Here is a 22,740-nt window from a genome sequence, read left to right as displayed (position 1 = left end):
GAAAAGGAAAGACGGAAGGGGAAGGGAGGAAGTTTGAGAGAAATTAATTGTTGACTTACGAGTGAAGAGTGCTAAGAATCTGAGCTGAGAGACATCTCCAGGATGGAAACAGAGAGCTTGATAAAGGTACTTAGAGCTTGATAAAGGTATTTATACAGTTGTGAGAAACCAAAGAAACTGAGGGACCAAAGCGAGGAAGAGGAGGTGAAGGAGAAGAGAAGGCTTTTCTGGAGAGTTTGTGCCAGCTCTGAGGGCACCCCATCAGTCCTGAGGCACAAAACAGCCCAAAATTGCTTGTGCTTTTACACAGTGGAGAACGAGTGAATCCTAAACCAAGGTCTTCCACTAAAGAAGGTGAGGTTTGTGAGGGAATAGTGAAGAAATGAAGGAAAGCTAGTGCCAAGGGAGCCCATCGGAAAGAGCCCAAGGATATTGTCAGCGGCCTGAGCCTGCACAGCTCCAGTGTGAGGGTTGGAAGGTGCAAGCCAGGAAGTGTCCAGCAGGATAAAAACAGTTATACAGGGTCTCTCAGCAGCACACAGGCTTGGCAAAACCCACGGCAAAATGGTTATCTGGAATCCCACCTGGAATCACCAAACGCGTTGTATTACACCAGAAAACTTGAGATAAAAATGTAGTACGTAACGTGATAGTGCTGATAGCATGCGGAACAAACAAGGCAGTCCCACCTGCACGAGCAGTGAAAATCTCAAAAAAAGCATCTCTCTCGTTTTCAACCAGTCAGCAAAGCAGCAGGGTTGGGCACACCTTCTACATTCAATCAAAAATTCCTTATATCAATGTAGTAACTGATTAGAAAATTACCAGGGTCCCAAAACATGAACCGTATCCTCCAGAAACTGATTAAAACAAGGATGAGTTTATGAAATTCAGGTACGGGCGACCATGTCGGACTACAGCTCCCGGCGTGCCAAGCGGCCGGACTACAGCTCCCGGCATGCGCCGCGGCAGCACCACAGCGCCCGGCGTGTCCCGCGCTTGCAAGATGGCGGCGCCCAGAGGCGGCTCGGGCTCCGACAGCGACACCGGCTCGGAGTCGGACAGCGGCGGTGAAGCGGCCGCGCGGTTCCGGGAAGCTGCCTGGGACTGCACCGCTCAGGCGGCGGCGGCGGCGCGGGCGGAGCCGCGCGGCGGTGAGGGGCGGTGGACAGGCTGGGCTCTGCTCCCCCGCTGCGGCGTGCCCTCCCCTCTCTTCCCCGCCCCGCCGCTCCGGCCCGGCCCCTCACAGCTCCTCCTGACCCGCTCTCGGCCGCGGTGCCGGTGTGAGAGCTGGAGGGGGCTCTGCCCAGCCTTCGGCCGGGCCCAGAGCGCCTTCCCGGCCTGAGGGAAGTTTCCCTTTCCCCTCACAATTGCTCTCCCCGCAGGTGGCCCAGGGCTGTCTTTCAGGCGTGATTCTTTATGCTCTAACATGTGCCTGACGGGGGTTAAAGAGGTCCTGGCTGCAGGTCTTAAAATGTGCCTTTGCTGCTTTCTTTTCAGGGGGCTTTAAAAAGGATCGATTGCAGCCTAAAGATCAGCCAAGCCTGAGGTATTTTTGCTTGTGGTTTCAGATTAATGTGTTCCCGAAGAAAAGGTTAACGTGTAATATTTATGCTGCTTCTACTTTTTACCTTGTGATGCTTCATACTGAAAGGGCCAGTTCTGTTTGGGGAACTAGTCCAACCATAATCTGAAATGATGCTTAAATCTGAGGAGACTAATATGTTTTTAAGGGTTTGAGTGAGAGGGCCAGATGTTATTGGCCTCAAAAGAGATAATCCTTGTTCTTATTTCAAATGGGCGTGAGGCACTCGGCCGCCAGGAGGGTGACAATGAGCTCCAGACAACTCCAGAGTTCAGAGCACACGTTGCAAAGAAACTGGGAGCCATGCTAGACAGGTACTGGTATGCAAGGCTAGAGCTGTTTGTTCTGTGGGTCAGTTACACTGATGTGTTTGTGTGCTAAGCCCATCTTGTCTCCTTCATCCCTGTATTAAGTAGAAGTCTCCAATATTCTGTGACCTTACCTTGCTAATGTGCTGTGACCACCTGGTCAAAATCTCTGTGTAGCACTGCTTGTCTCCATTTGCCTCTGTAGTGAACATCTTGTGGGGAGAACAGAGAATTTGGGTGCCTTAGCACTTCCATCATGTAAAGGCTGGCAGGAGAATCTGATTTGTTGATACAACCTAAACCAGTACCTGATTCAGGGTTGTGCTGGCAGAATGCCTGGTACTGGGCTGTCACTCTCTTATCTATTCTGCAAGCATGGCCCTGGAGGACTGGAATTGCTGCTGTTCAGAGCTGGCTTTAGAAACACTGATTTTAAATTGTCCTTGTGGCTTGCATTGCTGAGGAGAGGTCTGGTCTGCTCTGCAAACAGGGAGCTGAGGCAGCCTCACTAACAAAAAGGGATCTATGCAACATCTTCCTCTAGTCTTGTTTCCCAGAAATACCCAACTTTAGTACAGCTTGCACAAACCTGCCGTGAGATCTGACTGGGGTTTTCTGTTTAGTTTCATCACTGTCTTGAAGGACTCATCAGGACCATCACAGACCTTGGTGGCACAGTCTGACTCTGAAGATGATGGTGAGTTTCAGTCTCAGCCATTGTGGCTGTTTTGTGACTGTTAACTGCTGACAGATGGGATGGATCCTGTCCATCACCAGCTGTACATCCAATTGACTAATAAACATTTGCACTAAAAGAATTTCTGTTGGTGTCTGTGAGGGCTGTTACTTTGCAGCTGTGACCTCTGTGCTCCAAGTCTTCCCACATAGTCCCAAATAATTGCTGTCAAGCACTGTGGAAATACAGTACCAACAGTTGGTTGCTTCCACCTCTGTTTTGTATTCTGCCTAAAACCCCCCTTTCCATACTTCAGGTTTTCGCCTCTTCTCTTCCTCTGTCCCTGGAGACTGTGGGAAGCCAGAGCCTTGCCCTGCAGCAAGGAGGAGGAGGCCAGTTAGCTCCAGGTGAGGTGCTTGCAGCTGCTTTGCTCCTTAGGTGCTGTTGCATCCCACATTTCAGAGGCAGCTGGGACTCCCACAAGGGAATAGGAAGCTGAAGAGCTTGAAAAGTGTGTATTTATGACTCTTATATTTGACTAGACCAGAATTTTGTTTCTTTTTTAGTGCCAGGGAAGTATAAATGCTTGTGGAAGATTTTTCTTTCCCCTTCTAGTGTGTGTGAATAGTATGTTGGCCTTCAGACTGGGTAAATGCAAACTGTAGGTGTGGGAGTCCCAGAGCCACTGGGTGTTTATCATGTGTTCTCATCTCAGATTACTCTGCTGTCCAAGTTTTGGGTGAATTCAAGGCAAAAGTGCAACACAACTTCCTTCCCTCTTGTTACCTTTCCAGTGACACAGACAGTGACCAAGAGTGGCAAAGGTACCAGGAGGCTGCCGTGTCAGCTGAGGATATTCTGAAGCAAAGTGCTTTTCCTGCATTGTCCCAGGGTTCCAGCCAGGATCAGAGTCAGGGTTATGTAGAGCCCAACCAGAAAAAAAAGAAGAAAAAGAAAATTAGGAGAGAGAACAATATTCAAGAGAAAATAATAGACTCAGCAGAGTGTGACCAGATCTGCAAAGATTTGCCTCGGTTGGTGTCTGCAAACGGCCAGCAGGAGAGACATGACAGCAATCACAGAGAGAACTCTGTGCTGCCAGGAGCTGTGAAGAAGAAAAAGAAGAAGAAAAAAGAATGATGAGTTTACTCTGCAAATGGCAGGTGGTTGTGATGGGTGAAGGGAACTGAAAGAAAACCTAACAACAAGAGTTGCTGCAGATGAGGGAAAATTAATTGGCAAAGCTTCTGTTCTGAAAGCTCAGTGGCCTGAGAGACTAATGAAGTGACTTCCTGTGCTACTGGCGTCCCCGAGGAAGGGAACATTGTTCTCCTCACACAGCAGTTGTCTGTGCTGCTGCTTGTGCAGGCCCAATCTAAAAGGATTATACTGTACCAGACTTGCATGGCAGAGGGATGTGATCATAGCTGCATTCCTCCTGGTCTGTTCCTTGGCATCATGAAACCCTTCTGGAGAAAGTATATGATGAATTGAGTTTGGTTTACATGGCAACAGGTGATGAACTGCTTTTTCTCTTTGCCTCCTTGTAGACTACTAAGAATAGCTCCAGCCTGTGGGAGACTCATTTATCAAAAGCATCCTGTCAGAAATCAGGGCCCCTTATTTTTTCCCTGCGGTCATCATAGCAATCTCTTGTGGAAACCTGCTGTGTTACTAATCCCTCTGCAATCTGCACCTCTCCAGGGTTCCTGCACATGAACAGTGTGCGGTGAGCTGATTTCAGGGTTGGTGTAAATGCATCCTGCTGTTTCAGTTGTGCCCACTGAATATTTTTTCATGTATAGGGTTTTTTTTTATGGCATCTGTTGTTATTAAATTTTACTATGCTCTTGGACCTACTTAATTTGATAGGTTTTGTACAACAGTGGCTTTCTTGCTGTATCCAGATTCTCCCCAGCAGAGACAGAGATGGCTCAGGATGGCTTTTTATCTGCTGGGTGATCAATGCTATGAAATTGCTACAGGAAGGATTTAAGCCTAATTTAAAAACCACCTTTCAGTCCTTGTTTGGACTGGTTAATGACTTCTGTCTCTCTGAAATACTGTGAGGTTTGGTAGTTTTCAGTATGACTCTTTGTTTATTCTTTGCTTCCAGTCTTTCAGGAAATTAACTTTTTCATAAATACTCTACTTCTGTCCTGGGTTTCTGTAAATCAAACTTACTGGCCCAATTCAGAAAATCAGAAAGTGAGATAGATAAACCAAGAGTGAAGTGTAGCTCTTTGAGCATGGGAAATCGTTGTAAGATTCTTGCTGGTTTTTAGTCAAGAAAACACAGCTGGCATCCAAAAATAGAAAAGCTAAGTAGAAACCTGGCTTGTAATCTAACAGAATGTGCTAGCAGAAATTACTTGTCTTATGTACAGTTAAAACTTCAGTGTACTGAATTTTAAACCTGAACTTTCAAATGCATGGTGGCCTAAACATTTCCTTTTGCTTTGTTTTGGGTTTATTTTTATGCTAGCTGGAAATTAGATATATTTGCAACATGGGAAATTAGGAACAATTCTAGGATAAAATTCCTCAGAGAATCTAGTTACTGAAATTGTTGATGGTATCTAGATGAAGCTCTTATCAATTAAACTTTTCACAGACATCTGCAATTTTGACATTCCCGATATGATAACTGAAGAGTTCACTGTTGGGCTTTTTAAGTTCTCCCTTCCAGTCTCAAGGTTTTTTATCCATTTCACAGTTGAAAGAGTAGCTCAGTTTCAGTCACAGACAAAACCTTTTAGTTGGGGCTGTTTTCATGTCTGGCTAATGACGTATCAGTGATGTGGATGTTGAGAGTAAATAGAGAGGAATAATTAAAGAGGAATTACCTAAGTAAATCCTTGGGACTAAAACCTTTCACTTAGTGCAAGCAACACTCTTAGACTCCAGAATAGTTATTTGCATACCAGTAACTACAAATCAAGCCTACATGGTAGCTGAGAATGAGCCATGTCCTGTAAAGTGAATCTAGGCTGAGTGTTTATAGAGAAAACTGAAGGAACCTCTACTCTCTTTGGAGCATGAGAACCTCCCAGGTGCTGGGCAGTGTCAGGGACCAGTGGGAATGCCATCCTGCAATTCTTTCAGCAAATCAGACAAGATAAGAATCCACAGGGTTAATGCAGAGAACTGGACTCTCCTTGCAGCTGTTAAACTTTAATTTCTGCATTTAAAACAAAGCAGAGCTATATCAAAAACAACCAAGCCATTTCCACTAGGATAGCATGATTTTAGAGCAGGTCGTTTTTAACTGAGAATGTTTGGTATTTTGGTAGTTAATTAAGGATTTTTAGCTTGTCAGTGATCCCATACTGAAGGTTTGTGCCAAGCCATTCCCAAATCTGTTTCTTTGTTATTCTCATTGCAAAGTCAGGAACTTCCAGGGTGCTGTTATTTCTCATAGTTCCTGCTGGAACTTCTTGCAGCAAAAGAGGAGAGTGTTTAAAGCTGGTGTCCCTTCTTTGGCAGCTCAGCTTTGCTCTTTCCCACATGATTTAGTCTGATGTTGGTAGTTTTGTACAGGCCCAGCTTTAATCAAGCTGAGCTGAATCAGAGTCCCTTCCACATCCTGGCACTGTTGGGATTCTGTCTTGGGCAGCCACAGAAGGATGTCTGGCCATTCTGAGCTGGCTCCTGGGGTTTAGGTTTGCTGTTTTTTGAGGGGTGGGGGGCAGTGGATTTTAGCAGTGCCAGCATTATCTTTCCATATTTTCTGTCTTGATCCTGAGATGTTTTCTCTCCCGGAGGCAGCTGAGTAGGGGTTTGTGTGAGGCTGTGGTGGCAAACAGGGCTGGAGTTGCACCTGGCAGTTGGTTGTGGCAGTCACTCAGGAGCTCCTCGTGGTGGTTACTGGGTGGAAGATGCCATCTGTGTGGAGATGAAGGTCTCAATGACGTTGTGAGTGGATGGCAGCAGCTGGCTGTGGCTGTTGGTGGAGTCGGAGCTTTGGTACAGCACCAGGCTGCTGGAGGACACTGCCAAAGGTACAGGCAGAAATCAGTTGCAGATTCTCATCAGTCCCCTTAGTGTGCATGTACACCCCCCATTTCCACCATGGCTGTAGTCTTCTGGCTTAGGGGCATAACTGCTTTTGTCTGTGTTTTGTGTGCTGCTAAATACCTGGCTTGGGACCATGGCCAGCCTGAAAACATTGAGGGCAGCAATCTCCAGAGAGTTCAGTTCTAAGAATTCTAGTTGATGTCCTAGTTCTCCTCTTAGAATTGGGAAGACCCAGTTGGAGTCTTCATGGGGGAGCCTTGGGCTTCTCAGCCCTGAAAACTGACCACAGGACTGGGTCCTCATTGACACTGATTTTGTTGATACTTTTCAAGGTATTTTCCTTTCTATATTCTGAAGAGGCCAATTTCCACAGTCTGGCCTTACATGGACTCTGCTATGAATCTTTTCCTTGTATTGGTTTTTCAAACCCCTCAGGACACTGGCAGAGCCAATTTAGGGAATTGTGAGTCTCAATTAGCATTTTCTAAGGGGATTTTACAGTATTGGAAAGAAAAACTAGACAATGTGTGACTTAAGAGCCACAATAGTGGCTACTGCTCTTACCAGCAGGGCTCGAGGTGAGGCGTGGGCCAGGCTGAAGGTGCTGGATGGTTGTGTCTTGGTTCTGTAGGTGAATTGTTGGTGCCTGTGACACTGGTGTGTGCATCCCAGACTCGGTGTGAGTCTCTGAGTCAGGTGTGAATGCCTGGAGAAAAGAGAATTAATAGTGACTGGCTTCTACATCCCTTCTAACAGCTGTGAGAGAAGCACTGAGCAGGTGCAGTCTCTGGGGAGATGAAATCCTCCTTGAGGATGCAGTGAAGAGCTTGCTCTAGTCCCTCCAGTACTGCAGCTGGTTCCAGCAGGGTCAGAGATAAGAAAGATGCTTTGGCTGGGATGGCACAGAGACACCCAAAACCCCTTTGATATGCAAGGAGCTGCCTGCAGACTGGTGCAGCTCTCAAGAGGGGGAACAAAGATGAAATAAAGTCTGTTACCTGTTTAGTTGGTGTCAGGTTGGTCAGGGCGCTGAGATTGGCTGTGTCCGTTATCACCATGGTTTGTGGTAAGAGGCCTGTGTGTGTGTATTGAGTCACTTCAGATTTGGGGCCATAGAGAGCTGTACATGAAAGAAAACAACATCATGTGGATGCTGGAGCTTTGGCTGAGTTGTTCTCATGCAATGGGACCTGCTGTCTGTGTCCAAAATGCTGGGAGTGGAGGGGCAGGGAGATAAATGCAATAGAAAATTAATTTCATAATTAGAGCAACAATAACAGAGGAGAAAAACAGAGTGCTGTAAGCCCGGGGACCCAGCAAATGCTCCAGAACAGTGTCTTTTTATTTGTTGACTTAAACAAATGTGTTCACATTCTTACTGTGAGGGTTCTGTATCTGGGCCATGGTAGCCATGAAGGGGCTCTGGTTGATGTGGCTCTGGACTTGCTGCATGAGGGGCTGCTGGTAGGATGGATGCAGTTGCTGGGAGAACTGGACGGGCTGCAGGGTAGTGAGGCTGCTCCCCATGCTGTTTATTACAGGAACACTCTGGGGCTGGGTTGAGGCCAGACCTGGAAAACAAAGGCTGATGCCAGTGGTGTCCCACACTGCGGGAGGAGTGTGGCTGCTCTGCAGCAGGGGCATCTGAAACAGCCCTTGTGGCAGCCTGGCACTGCAGGGTGCTTTCAGACCCTGCTTTTCAGGTGTTCCCTTGGTTGTCTGTGATTAAGAATAGATTTCATGCCTGTGAGAGCGAAGTGGAAATGTCCAAAAGCTGCATACACCCACCTCTGGTTTCCAGTGTTTGTTCCTGTCTACATCCTAGTGTACCAGTATAGCCCCTTTTCCAGTTCAGTGATCACCAGGGAGGCCTTGCTCAAAAATAAATGCAGATCATCACCTCAGTGCCCAGTTCATTTACCCTTTTTTTTTTTTTTTTTTTTTTTTTATGAAGCTGTTGGCAACAGAGACAACTAGGCTGTTGCTGTCCAGCCACGTGGAATGGAGTTTTAACTCTTTGCTAGGGCTGCCAAACTAAGAAATTTGAATCAGTGAGAGAGGTAGAAGTTTTCACATATTACTGCCCATTTCCCACAACTGTCTAGACCCTGTTCCTGTAAATCAGCAGGTCTCTCCAGCACTCCGGTTTTATTTTTTTTTTTTTTTTTTGTTTGCACAGAATTCATATCCATATCATAATCTTGGGAAGAAATGGAAATTAGTTCACAGCTGTCATCATGGAACAAAACAAGGCCTCTTTCTTCCTGGGAAGAAAGTGTAAGAGAAGTGTATACATTTTATTTTACTTTCTCTAATGAGATGCACTTTGGCAGTAGACTAGTCTTGGAATGAAAAGAAATCTCATAAAAGTCCAGAAAAGCTGTCAAAGTGAAAAATTTTTAAAAAGAGTAATTACTGCTGTGAATTCCAAAGACATATGCTGCTCTTTGCAGGAAGTGGAACAGGATGTTTTGTCTTCCAAGCACTATGAACATGCTTTAATTCTCATAATTTTAGGATAGTATTATATTTATATTTGGAAAGATGAAGAGCAGCAAACCAAAACATTGGCAAAGGAATAGATTGTAAAAGTCCTCTTAAAGTACTCTTAAAATGTGGGTTTTGTGTGTAATTTAATTCTAATGTGAACGAGGAACATCTGTCCGTAATCCCACTGGTACTTGCCAACAGTGCTGCTGATCTGACAGTTTCCTCAGGTTTGTCTCACTGCCAGCTTAGTGCTAAGGCTTTGAAAAGGGGGCAGGTGACTGTACCAGTGAGAGGCAGCTGTTGCTGAGGGTGCTGGCAGCAGCACTGCAGGCGCTACTCACCGATCACCAGGGTGGAGGCTCCCGTGTTGGTGAAGGCGGGCGCCAGGGACGGGGTCTCGCCCGCCCCGATCGCCATGACCCCCGGCAGGGATGCCATGATCAGGTTCTGGGTCTGCTGGCTCAGCGTGTGTGGGCTTTGCTCTAGGCTGTGCAGGGCAGTCAGGGTGCTGACAGGAGGGAGAGTTCCTCCAGGAGCTGATACCTGTGGGAAAGGAGAACCCTGAACATGCCACCTGCAGCAGCCAAGTCCCAAAGCTGTGATGAACACCTTTCTTCCTGCTCTTCCCCCTTGCTAACTGGAAAGGCTTCACACATCCTTGTCTGCAGTTCCTGTGTGCTCACTCATTAACTAGCACAGGTCAACTGTTGACATACTAAGTAAATCCCTGCTGGTTTAGTTCTTTCATATTTAAAAAATCATAAGAATGAGATGAAGCCCACTGCACTCTCTATAGGGAAAGATTATCTTCTGTTTCATAGCTGAGGGCAGAAGGTGAAACTCGGAGAAATTAAAAGGCTCAGGTAACTTTACATAGTTATTCTAGTAAGGGAGTTCAGCACGGAATCCAGGAGTTCCTCTTTCCTTTAGAGACCTATAATCACAGTATTGTGGAAGAGCAGAAAAGCATTCTAATGATTTGGCTGATAGAGAAAGTTAAATGCCTTATATTATACTTCTTTTCCCTCAGACAAAAAGCTGTAAGGAATGTTTAGTAAGAATAAACACCAAGAGATTAAACAGTAGGACAAACCACCTTGGTATCAGTTTTAGAAGACACATGTAGAAGATTTTCAGGACCTCATGAAAGACTTGTTTTCTTCAGCAAGAGACCAGAAGCCAGCAAAGTGAGTGACTGATGAGATTTAAATCATACTTATTTTTAGCAACTTTAACTTTGCCTCTGGTCAGCCTATGCTAATGCAAACTTCTGCTGACTGTTTCTCTGAAAGCAAGGGAACATGTGCAGACTGAAAATGATCAGTCATGTAGTTCTGGTTCTTTGTTAATGATGGGGGGAAAGGTCTGGTCAGATCTCAGAAGGAAATTGGCTTTGAGGAGACAATCTAGTTATCCAGTACATGCCTGCACCCAGGCTGTTTGGCTTCATTTTTACAGGTAAGATAGATGTAAGTATGGGTCAGTGATCTGGTAATTCTGCTGGTCTGATCAACTCTCTTGAGATGGGTAAAGTCCAAATAAGAGTTAAAGATGAGATCAGAATCTTTCTGTGGAAAGGAGAATAAGGTTTCCTGGGAAGAAGGAAATCTTGTCATACCTTGTGTGCTGTATTTCCAGAACAGACTGTTTTAACTCTCATAAGCAAATGTCTTCTTGCTTTCATACTGTAATACCTGCCCTCACCACAGTCTAGAGGGCACATGTATCTCAGGATTATTGATCTTACCTGGTCGTTTCAAAATGACTCTAATATAACATATTGTTGCATAACATGTTATGAAACAATATGTTACATATGACTGTGTAACATAAAAAGGTGAATTTAACTACATTCTAGAAAAAAAATACCCATGAATAGTTCATATTATGAGCACAGGCAGATGGCCTGACATCTTCCAGTCAGCAGAAGCAGAGTATCCATCACTTACCAGCTTAGTGTCTGTGCTCAGCAGGTTCTGGCTGGGCTCCAGTCCCGGGGGAGAAACCTGATGCAGGATGGTTTGGGTGGTCACCATGGAGCTGTTCCCGTGATGGTTGCTGCTGGAGGACTCTGCCTCGCTGGCTGGCTGCTGGTTGTACCTTACTCCTGAATCACAACAGGAGGGAAACAGGTACTAAATTCAGTTTTCTTTGCAGGCACTTGCCACCAGATCTTTGGGCAGATACTTCATGGTCCGTAGGGGAGCCAGAAGAACAGGCACTCACTCACACCCTGCCCTGACTTTCCCCTGTAATTTGGTGTAACTGCTTCCTCTAAACTGACTGGCTGTGAGTGCTGCAGGGAGCAGGAAACCACCTCTCTGGATGTGGTAGAGAGGAGTCTCAGTGAGATCATCTCTTCCCAGGGCAAAAGTGACCCCCCAGCTCTGGCCTGTGAAGCTGAAAAAACTGGATGCTTTTTGGATGGAGAATGACTTTTCCTCATGCCTGAAAACTGTCACAGAGTCTGATGGGGCTGGCATTGAAAGGAGTAAGGGGCATATATGATTGAAAGGGCATGGAACTGACTTCTGGCAGGCAGTGATGACTCTTGGAACAGGAAGTTTGGGGTTGATGCCTGCCAGCTCAGTAAGTGTAATACTTCTCACAGTAAGTGAGCAGCTTTGGCTATGGGTTTTGTTAGTGAATTTTATATTCTTTGACATTCTAGCCACTCTCCTCACCCAGAAACATGATCTCTTTGTCACCTTTGCCCTTCCCTTGTAGCAAATCTGCTTTTTTCTATATGTAGATCTGTCTCCTAAAGGGCTGGACGTAGGAGGCAGTTTGGGTGACTGAGTATGGGGAGGTTCACCCTTCTTTCAGATCTCCCTCTGTTTGTTTCTTACCGTGAACTTTGCTGGGTGAGAGAGCAGGTGGTGGCTGGAGGGAGGAGGAGCTGTGGGGGGTTAGAGGAGGGGCAGAGGTGGGCTGTGGTCCGCTGAAGGTGTCCATGGCCAGCTTGTGCCGGAATGCCTCCTCCTTCCTGCGATTGGCAAACCAGTTGTAAACTCTGACCTCTGTCACCAGGTTTGAGCCCAGTCCCTGGGCCTGAGATGGGGAAACACCTCTCTGAATACACTCTGCCCTGTTGGGAAAAGCACAAGAAGAGCCTTGCTGAGCTGGGCTTAGACACACAAAGTAAGTGCAAAGCCCCAAAGTGGCTGTGGAAGGGTCCTGCAAGACCTGAGGCATTCCTTGTGCTCTGTGGACAAGGAATGATCAGTTGTGGAATTTAATTCAAGCGTGGCTGGTGTCAGTGGTGCCAGTGAGTGCTGTACCTTTGGCCTGCCTCCCAGCAAACACCAAGAACGAAGAGGGACCTGCTGTGCCCCTCTTCTTCGAAGACACACACCCACCCTTACCTGTTGCACTCTTCCACCAGTGCCTCCCTCTCTTCTTTGCTGGGGTTTTTCTGCCTCTCATAGGCTTGGAACAGGATCTGTTGTGAGGCAGGACCCCACTTAAAGCGGTTTCTTCTTCCCTTCTTGGTGGGCAGATCATCTCCCATGGGCTCGTCTGTCAGTATACCCTGGCCAGCATGTGTGAATTCTGCAAGCACAAAGGGGCAAGGGAATTTTTTGCCTTGAAAGCAATAAGGAGTGAGTATGAGCAAGGGAGAGCAGAAGCCTCTGAAGCTGAGACACGAGAGCAGTGGTTGCCATACTTACGCTGGGCCACCTCTCGCTGCTTCCGGACATACCAGGTGTACAGGGCTGCCCGTTTTTGGGTCTTCATGGGAGTGCCCTTGTTGAGGTGTTGGGAGAGGTGGGATTGGTTCAAACCAGTGGTGTCTACCACCTCACGCTGGGGGATGTTGTGCTGCTGGAGGTAAGACTTCACCATCTTTGCTACTCGCCAGGGATCCTCTCTGGAAGGAGCAGAAAATATTTCTCAGGGGAGAGAGATCAAACAGCTGCTCTCAGCAGACCTAGATTTCAGGGAAGGGCAGTAGTAGGTACCAGGGGGCACTTGTCAGTCATCACCATCATGTTTGGTGAGGCCGCAGTACTCATTGGCTGCGGTGGAGAAAGCTGTTCTCAGTGTGCTGCCTTGCTCAGTTTTGACTGTCTGCAGGGTAAAACACTGCATGACATTGGAAATAAAGTGCAAAAGATGTAGCACTGGCTTCCTTTAAACTGCTGTCTGTACACACTTAGGTCTGCCCTTAGGAGGAGACTTTGCTTACCAGGGGAATTTCCCAACCTCTCTCTTCCCTTTCCCTACATAACTTTCCTTCTCTATCCCACTCTCATAAAAGCAGATGGGGCAGATGTGCTAAGTTTTCCAAGACTAATTGATACTAGACTGAACTTGACTCATCCCCTGATTCTGGTCCAGGTTGGGTTGCCTTGCAATGATTCAGCAAATGGAAACAGGCTGTCATTATACTGTGACATGACAGCTCTGTATTCACATGTATATGACAAATCATCCAGAATTATGTTCTTACACATCTGCTACGTGTTACTCAAACACATTGGTTCACACCTAGATCCACTCAAAGCTTCTAAATGCAGTATAGAATTACAGGCAAACCACTAATTCCTCCTGTTGCTGCTCTCCTTTGGGTAACAGCTGAGGGAATAGAACTATTTGAGACCTGCTTACAAAATCTGACGTACAGTTTGAGATTTTACAAATTTATTTGATCCTCTGGGTTTTAGAGGAGGTCCTCCAGTTAGAACATCCATTAAGGTTTTTGAGGAAAATAGAGGAAACTTGACTGTGTCTTTATGTGCATTGATTTCACCACAGCTGAAAGTCACAGTAGATGTGAAACCCATCAGTCTAAATCCAAACAGTGCTAGAGCACGTCTGCAGGATAGCTCCTGGCTCACTTTGAACAAGAGCATCCTTCTGTGCCTTCTGTGTGAAATGTCTGGAGGAAATGGTTTGCTGTGTTCTAGGAAGACACTGGTGTCACGTGCAACACCATCAGAGGAGCAGTGGGGAGGAAAAAAGGTCCCTGGGATGGTGCAGAAATTGTCACAAGAGCACACACGTCTGAGCAACAGGCAACAACTGTGCTGTTCATGGCTTTGTTGACTCAGGAGGTTGCCGGAGGCTGCACAGTGATAAGAAGGACAAAGTCCACACCTGTTCTCTCAGTACAAACACCCTTATCTCTGTTCCACTGCAGCCCCTCTCCCAGGGGCTGAGTAGTCCAAGGAGCAACTCCACAGCAGTTAAAGTGTGACACAGATGGTGGCAGTTACAGCTTTTGGAAGAACCTGCTTAAAATAGAACATTTGTTTCTCTTTTACATTGGAGCACTTGCCACAGAGGCTTCTGATTTTTAGCATCTTCCCTTAACTATCTTTGTCTTTCAAAAGCCTCAAATTGAGCTGAATTTAAGAAAGCTTTTTTTTCCTCATGGTTTTATTGTTGCTTTTGGTTTTTTTCCTCGTGCTGCCTAAATCAGTCTCCTGCCTTTGTACTTGTGATAGTCTGCCCATCACCTGCGCCTTGTGTTCATTGTCCAATTCCCTGTATAGAGGAGGAAAGACTGACTGGGAAGCTGGCCTCTTCAGTTTGAGTTTTGGCTCAGATAGGAAGAGGAAAGACTCTGGAAGTCTCTGTTATGTGTCAGTTCCTTTCTGCACCCCAGTCGAGTCAGTTCTGTCTCTCCTGTTGAGATCCTCACTTTGTGGCAGGAATAAAACACTAAGTTCTGTGAGTCTCTTCTCATAGTGGTTAAAGTCTTGTGGGTTTTGTCGACTTTTGACACAGTAGGGGGCTTTGTGATGCAAAATAGCGCCGAGAATCTTAGTACTGTGTGATTTCCTAGGACAGCTGTATGAAATCCTGTCTACTCTGTACATTATCAAAGGGCAGTCTGCAAAACCAATGCAGCAAGTCCTTTAGGCCCAAGGCTACACCACAGTCCAAGTGATTACAGTCTGGCCAGCTGACCCCTTGCTCAAATACACAGTTCCACCTGCAGAGCCTCCTCACAGGCTAAGACATCAGAAGTTGAAACCTTTTCTCTTTTACTGGCTATAAGACTATCATTGACTGTCAGAGGGGAGGATTTCACTCTTAACTGAGTTCTCCTGCTTGTTTTTATGGTCAAATCTCAATTGTTTCAGTGAGTCAGAACTGCATAAATGGGTCTGCCTTGTTCAATCTCTCCTTCCCTCTCTCCAACACTGTTTTCTGCCTTTTAGTTTCCCTCTCTCCTCAGATGCAAACCGTCTCCCCAAGGTCTTGTTCTCCAGGGTCTAATCTGTCTCCTAGTTGGTCTCACAGGTAGCTTTTACTTCCTTCTTCTGAACTCTTGTTCTCCTGCTCTCAGTTGCTTATTGTCATGTGATCATAGCCCATCTCCATGGCTCATCCCCACCACAGGGGCCAGGGGTTCTCCATGTCAGCTTCCCATTTCCTTAGTTCTGAGGTCAGTTTTTAAGGGCGTTTTCACCTCCCTTTTGTTACCTGAACAATAAGTAACCCAGGTAGTTAGTTATAAACTCAAAGGGAACAAGAGGCTGGTTGATAATTTATAGCAACATCTCAAATTTAAATGGAAAGTAAATATCAAGTTGTTAGCATTAAAGAAAACCCATTCCAGAGAGCTGGAGATGTAACATTCAGGGGACCTTCTCCCTCCTTCACTCTTCCTGACTTTTTATTTTTCCTTTGTTCTTTTCTTTTTTTCTTCCTCATTCTCTCTCTCTTTCCTTCTTTCCTATTCTGATTGTCAGGTGGGAGAAGCCTCCATTTCCCTGAGGTGGGTTCTGAATTGCTGCTTTGGACCAGACCCTACTCAAGCAGAGGTTCAGGGTGAAGTGCTCAGGATCATCTCCGGCCCTTTCCTCTGGAGCTGCTCCACAGCCCAGGCAGAGCCTGGAGCCAGGCTGGGCACAGGGAAGGTAAGACCATCCATCCTGGCAGTGTTCCTTTCTGTTGAACTTGGCCTGGTTTGCCTCATCTTGGTTTATATGTGGAAATGAAAGGGGTGTGGCAGCTTCATCTCCAGATTCCCCAGCTAGTGCTGTCCTAAGCAGGGGGGAAGACTGGACCTTTGTCATTATGTATCTTTGTTTTCTTTTTTCCTCCTGGAAAATATGCTTTTATCCCTGCCTGCAGGGGAAATCTGTTGCTTATCTCAATTTCTCTCTTTCCTAATGGAATTTCACCCCTTGCCCTACAGGTGGATTGCTGTACCTCTCTCCATTGGATTGATACCTCTCTCCATTTGCTTTACCTGCAGTAGTCTGATCCCTTCCCCCAAGGTAGCCTCCCTCTTGCTTTATATTCTGGGAATATCTGGGAGTTTCTCCACACAGCTCTATCACCCTACTGTGTAATTTATTTCTTATCATAGATGCAATTTGTTCTCTGTGTGGATTGATATGGAAAGAATGTTTTTATTCAAACTGTAAATCTACGAGAGACATATGAAAAGACTAAATGAAATTTTGTTAATTCCCCACTAGAGAAACCTTTATCTGAACTGCTTTTAGCATGTTTTCTCTGTAGGGAAAAAAATCTAATCAACACCCATGGGTGCACCCAGTCCTGTGGGTGTATCTTCTCTGTTCTACTCAGCTTTGACTAGAGTTTTTCAAACTGGTTTCAACTTCAGTGGTCCTGTGAAGTCATAGTTGGTATCTTAGTGCTGTCAATTTTTTCTCTTTCCAGCTCCTGGAAAGCCTAATAGTGGTCACTTTTTGTGATTCTGCTTTATAAAGAAATAGCTTTATAAGCAATAGCTGTAGTTACCACAAAGACTTTCCTGTATCAGCAATAGCTGCCCACAAGCCAAGCTGTCTGTTAAAATTTGGTCTGCAGACCAGGAATTGTTAATAATGCCCAAAGAGGGTTCTGTCTAAAGGGAGAATTGCCTCCATCTGGTTTCTGCATTTGAAACCCTCGTGTAGATGCTGAAATAGTTTTGCAAGCATTGACGTTTTGCTGGGAATCCCTGGGCATGTAGATTCTTGCCCATCTTTCTTTTCTCTATTGCTGGAAGTAATTTCTGCTATAGATTGTTCTGCCCTGCTTTACCATGCTTATAATACTATTTTAAGGACATTACTTTTAGGTATCTATTAATGGAAAGGTTTGATCTTAAAACCAAAAGAAGTTCATTAGTAGATAACTTCTTAGGGTATTATCAACTCCTGATACTAGTTCAGATCCTTTGCATGGATTTTTAAACACTGTTGATTTGATTAGATATTTGAAACATGGCAATACAGGCTTCCTACTATTTTCATTTTAACTTGATTAGTTTCGATCTATTATAGACCTCCATAAGTGTACTTGTAATTTTTTCTGAAACTGAGGCTTCTGGTGTCTTCATTCTGTCCTCAACAGCAGAAATTAATTGCTCTATCCTGTGGTGGGGGAGACTGGTTACAGAGATCTCTGATGTTTCAGAGTAAAGCCTTTGTCATTAAGAGCCAGTATGAGGCTTAGGAGATCCCTGTCCTTGCCCAGTCTCCTCTGTGCTGTCTCAGGGCTTTAGGTAGGGCCTAGAATTTGTCTGTGCCTCAGTTTCCATTTGTGAAATGGAAATGCTGCTCAGTGGACTGACTGTTCATCAGAAAGTATTAATGTCACAGGTTTGGAAGAGAGGCAAGACTTCTGGTAAGGCTGGTAAGCACAGGGAAGATGGCAACAAGATCCTGGAAAGGCAGGGAGGATCAGAAAGCAGAAATGGTGCTGAAGTGAGGGTGACAGGAAGGAATTCCCTCCATCTGTGTGTCTGTTCTTAGATCACAGCGGATGTCACTTCAGTCCTGCTTCACCCACTCATTAGAGAAAAAGAGACAAAGCCAGGGGGAGTCTTCCTTCACTTCCATGGCTTCCTTTCTGGAGAGATTCTTGATAAACCATCAAAAGTTAATGATCAAAAAGCTTATCAGGGTCTTTTCATCTATAAATTTATAAGACAAAAGAGAAATAATAAAGCCATTGGATAATTAGTAACTAGCCAGGGCCCGCCCGGTGCCACTGGGCTCAAACTGCCCCAAGACCTGCACGCAGACTCAGGAAGATGAGAAGGAGACAAGGATGAGGGGAAGAAAAAGAGTGGGAGACGGAGAGAATCAGCCGAGGAGACAACAAAATGGGAGGAATAGCAGAAACAATAGTGAGGACAGAAGGGAAACAGGTGAAAAGAATCTGAAAGATGTAAAGGAAGTAGAGAAAACTTAAAGATGAGGAAGAGCTGGAAGTGTGGAAGAAATGAGACATACTGGGCCAGGAAGAAGAATGCATTACTGGGAATGTTTCCCCACCCAGGTAAGAGCTGATCCAGTGAATTTTCCTCTCTTGGTTTCTGCAGAATCATGAACTCCCAGCCTGCCAGGGAGCTTTCTTTTAAGCATTTACAGTGGATTCTAACTCTTGTCATGCTCTTTTCTTAGCTCTGGCCTTTTGTGGTGGGATTTGATGTTTGCTTCTTCTGTTATATTTTCTGTTGATTTCCTTTGCACGTGAAAGAGAGTGATCAGAAAGCCTGAAGAATTCCCTAGCTGGATTTTAAGTGAAGATTTTAAGTGCAGGATGTTGCTGCATCTCTGTCTTGTATCAGCTTGTCATTTCAAAATAGCCCCAAAGCAGGCAAGAATCTGTTGATAGTAGGATGGGCCTGATCCTTGCTTTGACAAACCCCTTGGGTCTCCCATGGGGATTGTATCCCAGTGAGAATCGCATATGGGAAACAGTGAATGTTTCTCTGGGTCTGTTGTGAGGCTTATTAGTCCAGGGAACTTTCCCTGTCAGAAATGCTTGTATGCAAAGGCAAATTTGTGTGGCAGCAAACCCTGTAACTGTTGCTGTGTATGTACTTTGTAACTGTGATGGGCATTGGATGGTAGAAGCAGTGTGTTCTGTCCAGGTTTTAACCTCTGCATTTATTTGGTGTGTGCTTTTTTATAGCAAACCCCAGTGAAATTAACGATATCATTCTCCTTAAATACAGCAGGGAAATGTTACAACTTCACTGTATCATTCATCCAAATATAGCACCAGCTCAGGGTGACCAGGTTTTTTTTTTCTTTCTTTCCTGATGATTGAAATTGTGAATTGTATTAAAAATTTAAGTCCTAAACCTTAAGATTCAGTCAAAGAGATGAGAGTTATACAGGCCTTGATGCTATAAGCATGTCAAATATGTAATCAGGCTCCATTGCTTTCTTCATACATTTAAAGCAAGATAAAAGGAAAATCTGAGCATTTATAAAGCATTTGGGGGTGTTTGGGGGCTGCTACTCCTGGCATGGATGAAGATTGTCTCTATGCAGCTACATCAATTGTGAACACTAGGGATACTGAGGAGAAGGGAAAAGGAAAAGAGAGTTAGAGTGCAAGAAAGGAGCAAAGAGTAGCAGTAAATCTGTTCTTACTGTAATAGTCTTTCCACCACAGCCTTCTGGTGAGCAGCCTCCTCTGGGCTCAAGTTTTCCAGCTCCTTCATTATTGGAGGGGTAAATTCCTCTCCGTCATCTGAGGTTTCATCTTCGGACACCCTGGCCTCCCCCATTCCGTTGGGGAGGTTGGGGATGTCGGGACAGGGCTCCCCTTTCTCAGTCTGGAGGGCATTGATAGCGCGCTGGCTTTCGCTCTGCAGCCCGTAGGGTTCCGCTTCGCTCAGTGCCTTGATCAAGGTCTCTTTGGTCAGCCCCGACTCCAGCAGCGCTTCCAGCAGCTCCACTTGGAGATGAGTCAGCTTCGAGACCATGGTCTTCAGCCTGCTGTCTCTTGGGTTTGAATTTCGGGTTATCCTGCTTCCAGCTTCCCTACACCATGGTCCTGAGGTAACGCGCCCGACTGTCAGGAGAGTGGGCACAGCACAGCCTCCCGCCTTCACACCCCCCCAAAAAAAACAAAATACAAAATTGAGCCACTTCAGACCCCCCACAACTGTCCTGAGCCAGTGCTGATAAAGGGACCCTTGGCTATCTGTTTACATTGGAGCAAATGTAAATTCTCCAAGGTTCATATTTATCTGTGTGCTTTAGCAAGTTACTGAACTTTGGACTTCAGCACTGCCGCAGCAGTTCACAAAGTGCAGAGGGAGAGAAAGCAGGGGGAGGGGGAAAGGGAGGGAAGCAGGAGAGAGAAGGAGAGGAAAATGAAGGGATAAAAAATCTGCAGCATGGAAAAGTGAGTATGGAAAGAAAACTAGGATGATGGCAATGGAGAAGCATGGCTTACTTCTGGCCCCATTAGTTTTGGAGAAGGAAGGAGGTGGAGCACCCTAAAGGAAGAGCTGTGCTTGGTTGCCCATGGTTCAGGACAAGGTGCTGCCGTTGGAATATCGCAGAACCTGCTCAGAGCCCTGGCAGTGCTGAAGTGCAGCCAGTGTCATGCCCTGCCAAAGGCTTTGGGCTGACAGAAAGCCACAGTGGCAGTGCACTGGCCTTTGTGCAACCCCCAGCAGGGGGGGGCGATCACTGGCTTTATGTGAATGTTCCCAAGCCTCGCAGGGTGTTCTGAAGCTCCAGCTGATTTCTGTGGCAGAGCATCAAAACTTAAGTGACTTTTTCAATTCTGGCTTTGGCTTGCCGGGTACCTTGATGTGCAAATACTAGTAGTACCTCCATTTTATCTGGCCATGTTTATTGCTCAACTGTGAGCAGGAGCAGTGTTAATAATTTGGGGGATTACAGGGCTTGCCCCTCTGAGCTTGTGATTCGTGTATTTGATAAAGGATAGCCCTGGGTGCTGGGTCATGCTCTGTCATCAACTGCCCTACTGCTTCTGATGAGTGCTCTGGGCAAGCTTGTGGTTCCCCTTTATCATCTGACTCCAATCCCTTCTTGATACCAGCCCTGCTCTGAGGTTCTGCTCCCACCTGTTCGGTGATTTCCTAAAACATGATCCCTGGCTTGGCTGGAATCCCTTAATACACTTCTCCGGGAATCTTTATCACTAAATGGTCTTTTCTGGTCTGAAATGATATGAATGGATCTATCTATTTTGAGTGCCTAAATTAGGGAGTAACTTGATGTGCACATGTGGACTCGATACACGAGTGCCTCATGCGAGTGATTCCTTGGAGGATGTAAAGCTGTTGTCTCAATAGAAGCTTTCCAGGCACAGCTGCCTGTGTCTATACACTCCCACCAAACAAGAGCTAAACGGAGCCTGGCAGGGCTGTCCCCAGGCTGGGCAGTGTCCCAGGACAATGCTGCAGAGGACCTTGGCCCCTGTTTTCCCTCGTGGGCACCGCTGGCCAAGCTCTCCCGGCTCCTGAGTAAGCAGCTGAAGGACAGAGTTCCTGCACAGGGACCCTCCTCCCTGCAGGCACCGGGCGGGACTCTGTTAACTCTTGCCTTTTATTTCAGATCTGCGCCCGGAGCACCACGTCCCCTCCCTGCAGGGCGTTAACAAAGCTTTAATGGAAACGGACGGCTTTCTGTGGCTACAAAGGAGTAAGAGTTCCGAGCCCATGTAAAAACATTTATTGTAAGAAATTTTCATGCGAACATTAATGTAAAAAGACAACTTCAGCTTCTAAATGTTTTTTTTTGGGTCATAGTCTTAATAAAGAGTTATGCTGGTTTTGCACCCGTCACAAGAGTGGTGAGCATTTTTTGGCATTGTACTGTCAGTGTGTTGATACAATTTCCATGCATTTTATTTGTTATTAGAGTTTTCCTTTATCCCTGCCCCTCAGGTAGACATGACAACATTAATGGCTGGTAACAGTGATTTTCAATTGTAATTACGGTGTCCAACCATGACATACATTTCTGCGTGATATGTCCTTATAATTCAAGGATTTTGCAAACAGACCCAACAGATTGTGAAGCTCTTGCAATATGTGACAAAGGAGATGCTGTCATGCTGTGTTACTTATTTCTGCCTCTCTTTGGCATGGTCGTCTCTTTTACATAAAGCAAGGTGGAAAATATTACCCCTGTTCTTGTTAAAAAGATTGTCCATGTTCTGTTGGTATATAAACCTGTAGAATGATTAAGGGGTGATGGAGACACAGATCAGTAAATTTAAACAAAGAACAGCAATATTTGTCAATGGAAGCTGCAGAAAAGAAAGCATAGCAACGAATTATGTCTATATTATGTGGTTTCAAGGATTCCTTAAGCACCCTGAAGTCTTGATGCTGCTGCTTCTGCTTGCCTTGAAGACCTTCAGCTGTAGAAGCTTTTTTTAAAACCAGTGAACTTTGAAGTCTGTAAAACCAGAAAAGCACATCTGTTTGTATGATAGGACCTCCCTGTTTGCTACAACTGGATGCCATGTGGAGAACGCTTAGCTGAACAAGGAAACATTTCAAGTACTGAGGAGGAGGTAAATATTCTCTACCACTTTATCCTGAAGGGCTTTTTTCCTTTTCCCTATTAGAACTGTCTATTTAAAGTATAGGAGTCTGGACAATTAGCAGAAAAACGAAATAAACTTACCCACTTTCATCTTTCCATTCATTGGAACCTTCCAGGTTGTGTCAGTGAATAGCTCAGTCCCACTGAAACTGAGTATTTCAAATTCCTCAGTGCAGGAGAATGAGTAAGCTTTTCAGGGTTTCTTAAATGTTTAAAATAGCTAGTGGTTAGACTGAAAGGGATTCCTGTTGTGAAGTAGCCAGCATTCCTGTTTTATAGTCTGGCACTAAGGATTGCAATATCATAGTTTTTAGGCTATTACAAGTGCAGTTGTGAGGTGATGAGAGAACAGCAGAGGTCAAG

At 45.6% G+C, this 22,740-nt stretch overlaps 2 protein-coding genes across 7 annotated transcripts; one reads left to right on the top strand and one right to left on the bottom strand.

Annotated features, from left to right (window-relative positions):
* The first annotated feature begins 371 nt into the window (after positions 1 to 371).
* On the top strand, positions 372 to 21,601 carry C15H12orf43 (chromosome 15 C12orf43 homolog). 6 transcript variants are annotated; one of them, XR_008841698.1, is made up of 12 exons: positions 372 to 1,154; positions 1,501 to 1,550; positions 1,802 to 1,899; positions 2,517 to 2,590; positions 2,886 to 2,976; positions 3,364 to 4,084; positions 10,107 to 10,263; positions 11,234 to 11,665; positions 12,107 to 12,217; positions 15,781 to 15,948; positions 16,230 to 16,311; positions 21,379 to 21,601. XR_008841698.1 is itself a non-coding variant. In XM_056504484.1 (6 exons), the coding sequence occupies exons 1-6, from the start codon at positions 884 to 886 to the stop codon at positions 3,707 to 3,709; spliced, it is 930 nt and encodes a 309-aa protein (XP_056360459.1). In that variant the 5' UTR covers positions 372 to 883; the 3' UTR covers positions 3,710 to 4,429. The 6 variants fall into 6 exon arrangements, 1 of the variants encoding a protein (XP_056360459.1); XR_008841699.1 differs by lacking the exon at positions 16,230 to 16,311; XR_008841697.1 differs by lacking the exons at positions 10,107 to 10,263; positions 11,234 to 11,665; positions 12,107 to 12,217 and having other exon boundaries at positions 19,710 to 21,601.
* On the bottom strand, positions 5,723 to 19,782 carry HNF1A (HNF1 homeobox A). The gene is made up of 10 exons (XM_056504483.1): positions 19,435 to 19,782; positions 12,748 to 12,947; positions 12,442 to 12,628; positions 11,926 to 12,164; positions 11,026 to 11,183; positions 9,418 to 9,619; positions 7,966 to 8,157; positions 7,585 to 7,706; positions 7,151 to 7,292; positions 5,723 to 6,561 (listed from the first exon to the last, which is right to left on the bottom strand). The coding sequence occupies exons 1-10, from the start codon at positions 19,767 to 19,769 to the stop codon at positions 6,434 to 6,436; spliced, it is 1,905 nt and encodes a 634-aa protein (XP_056360458.1). The 5' UTR covers positions 19,770 to 19,782; the 3' UTR covers positions 5,723 to 6,433.
* Positions 21,602 to 22,740: the final 1,139 nt, after the last annotated feature.

This window comes from Oenanthe melanoleuca, chromosome 15, assembly GCF_029582105.1.
Source record: "Oenanthe melanoleuca isolate GR-GAL-2019-014 chromosome 15, OMel1.0, whole genome shotgun sequence".
NCBI classification, from domain to species: Eukaryota; Metazoa; Chordata; class Aves; order Passeriformes; family Muscicapidae; genus Oenanthe; species Oenanthe melanoleuca.
Note: the sequence above shows the minus strand (reverse complement) of the source record. Positions and strands in the feature narration are given on the sequence as shown.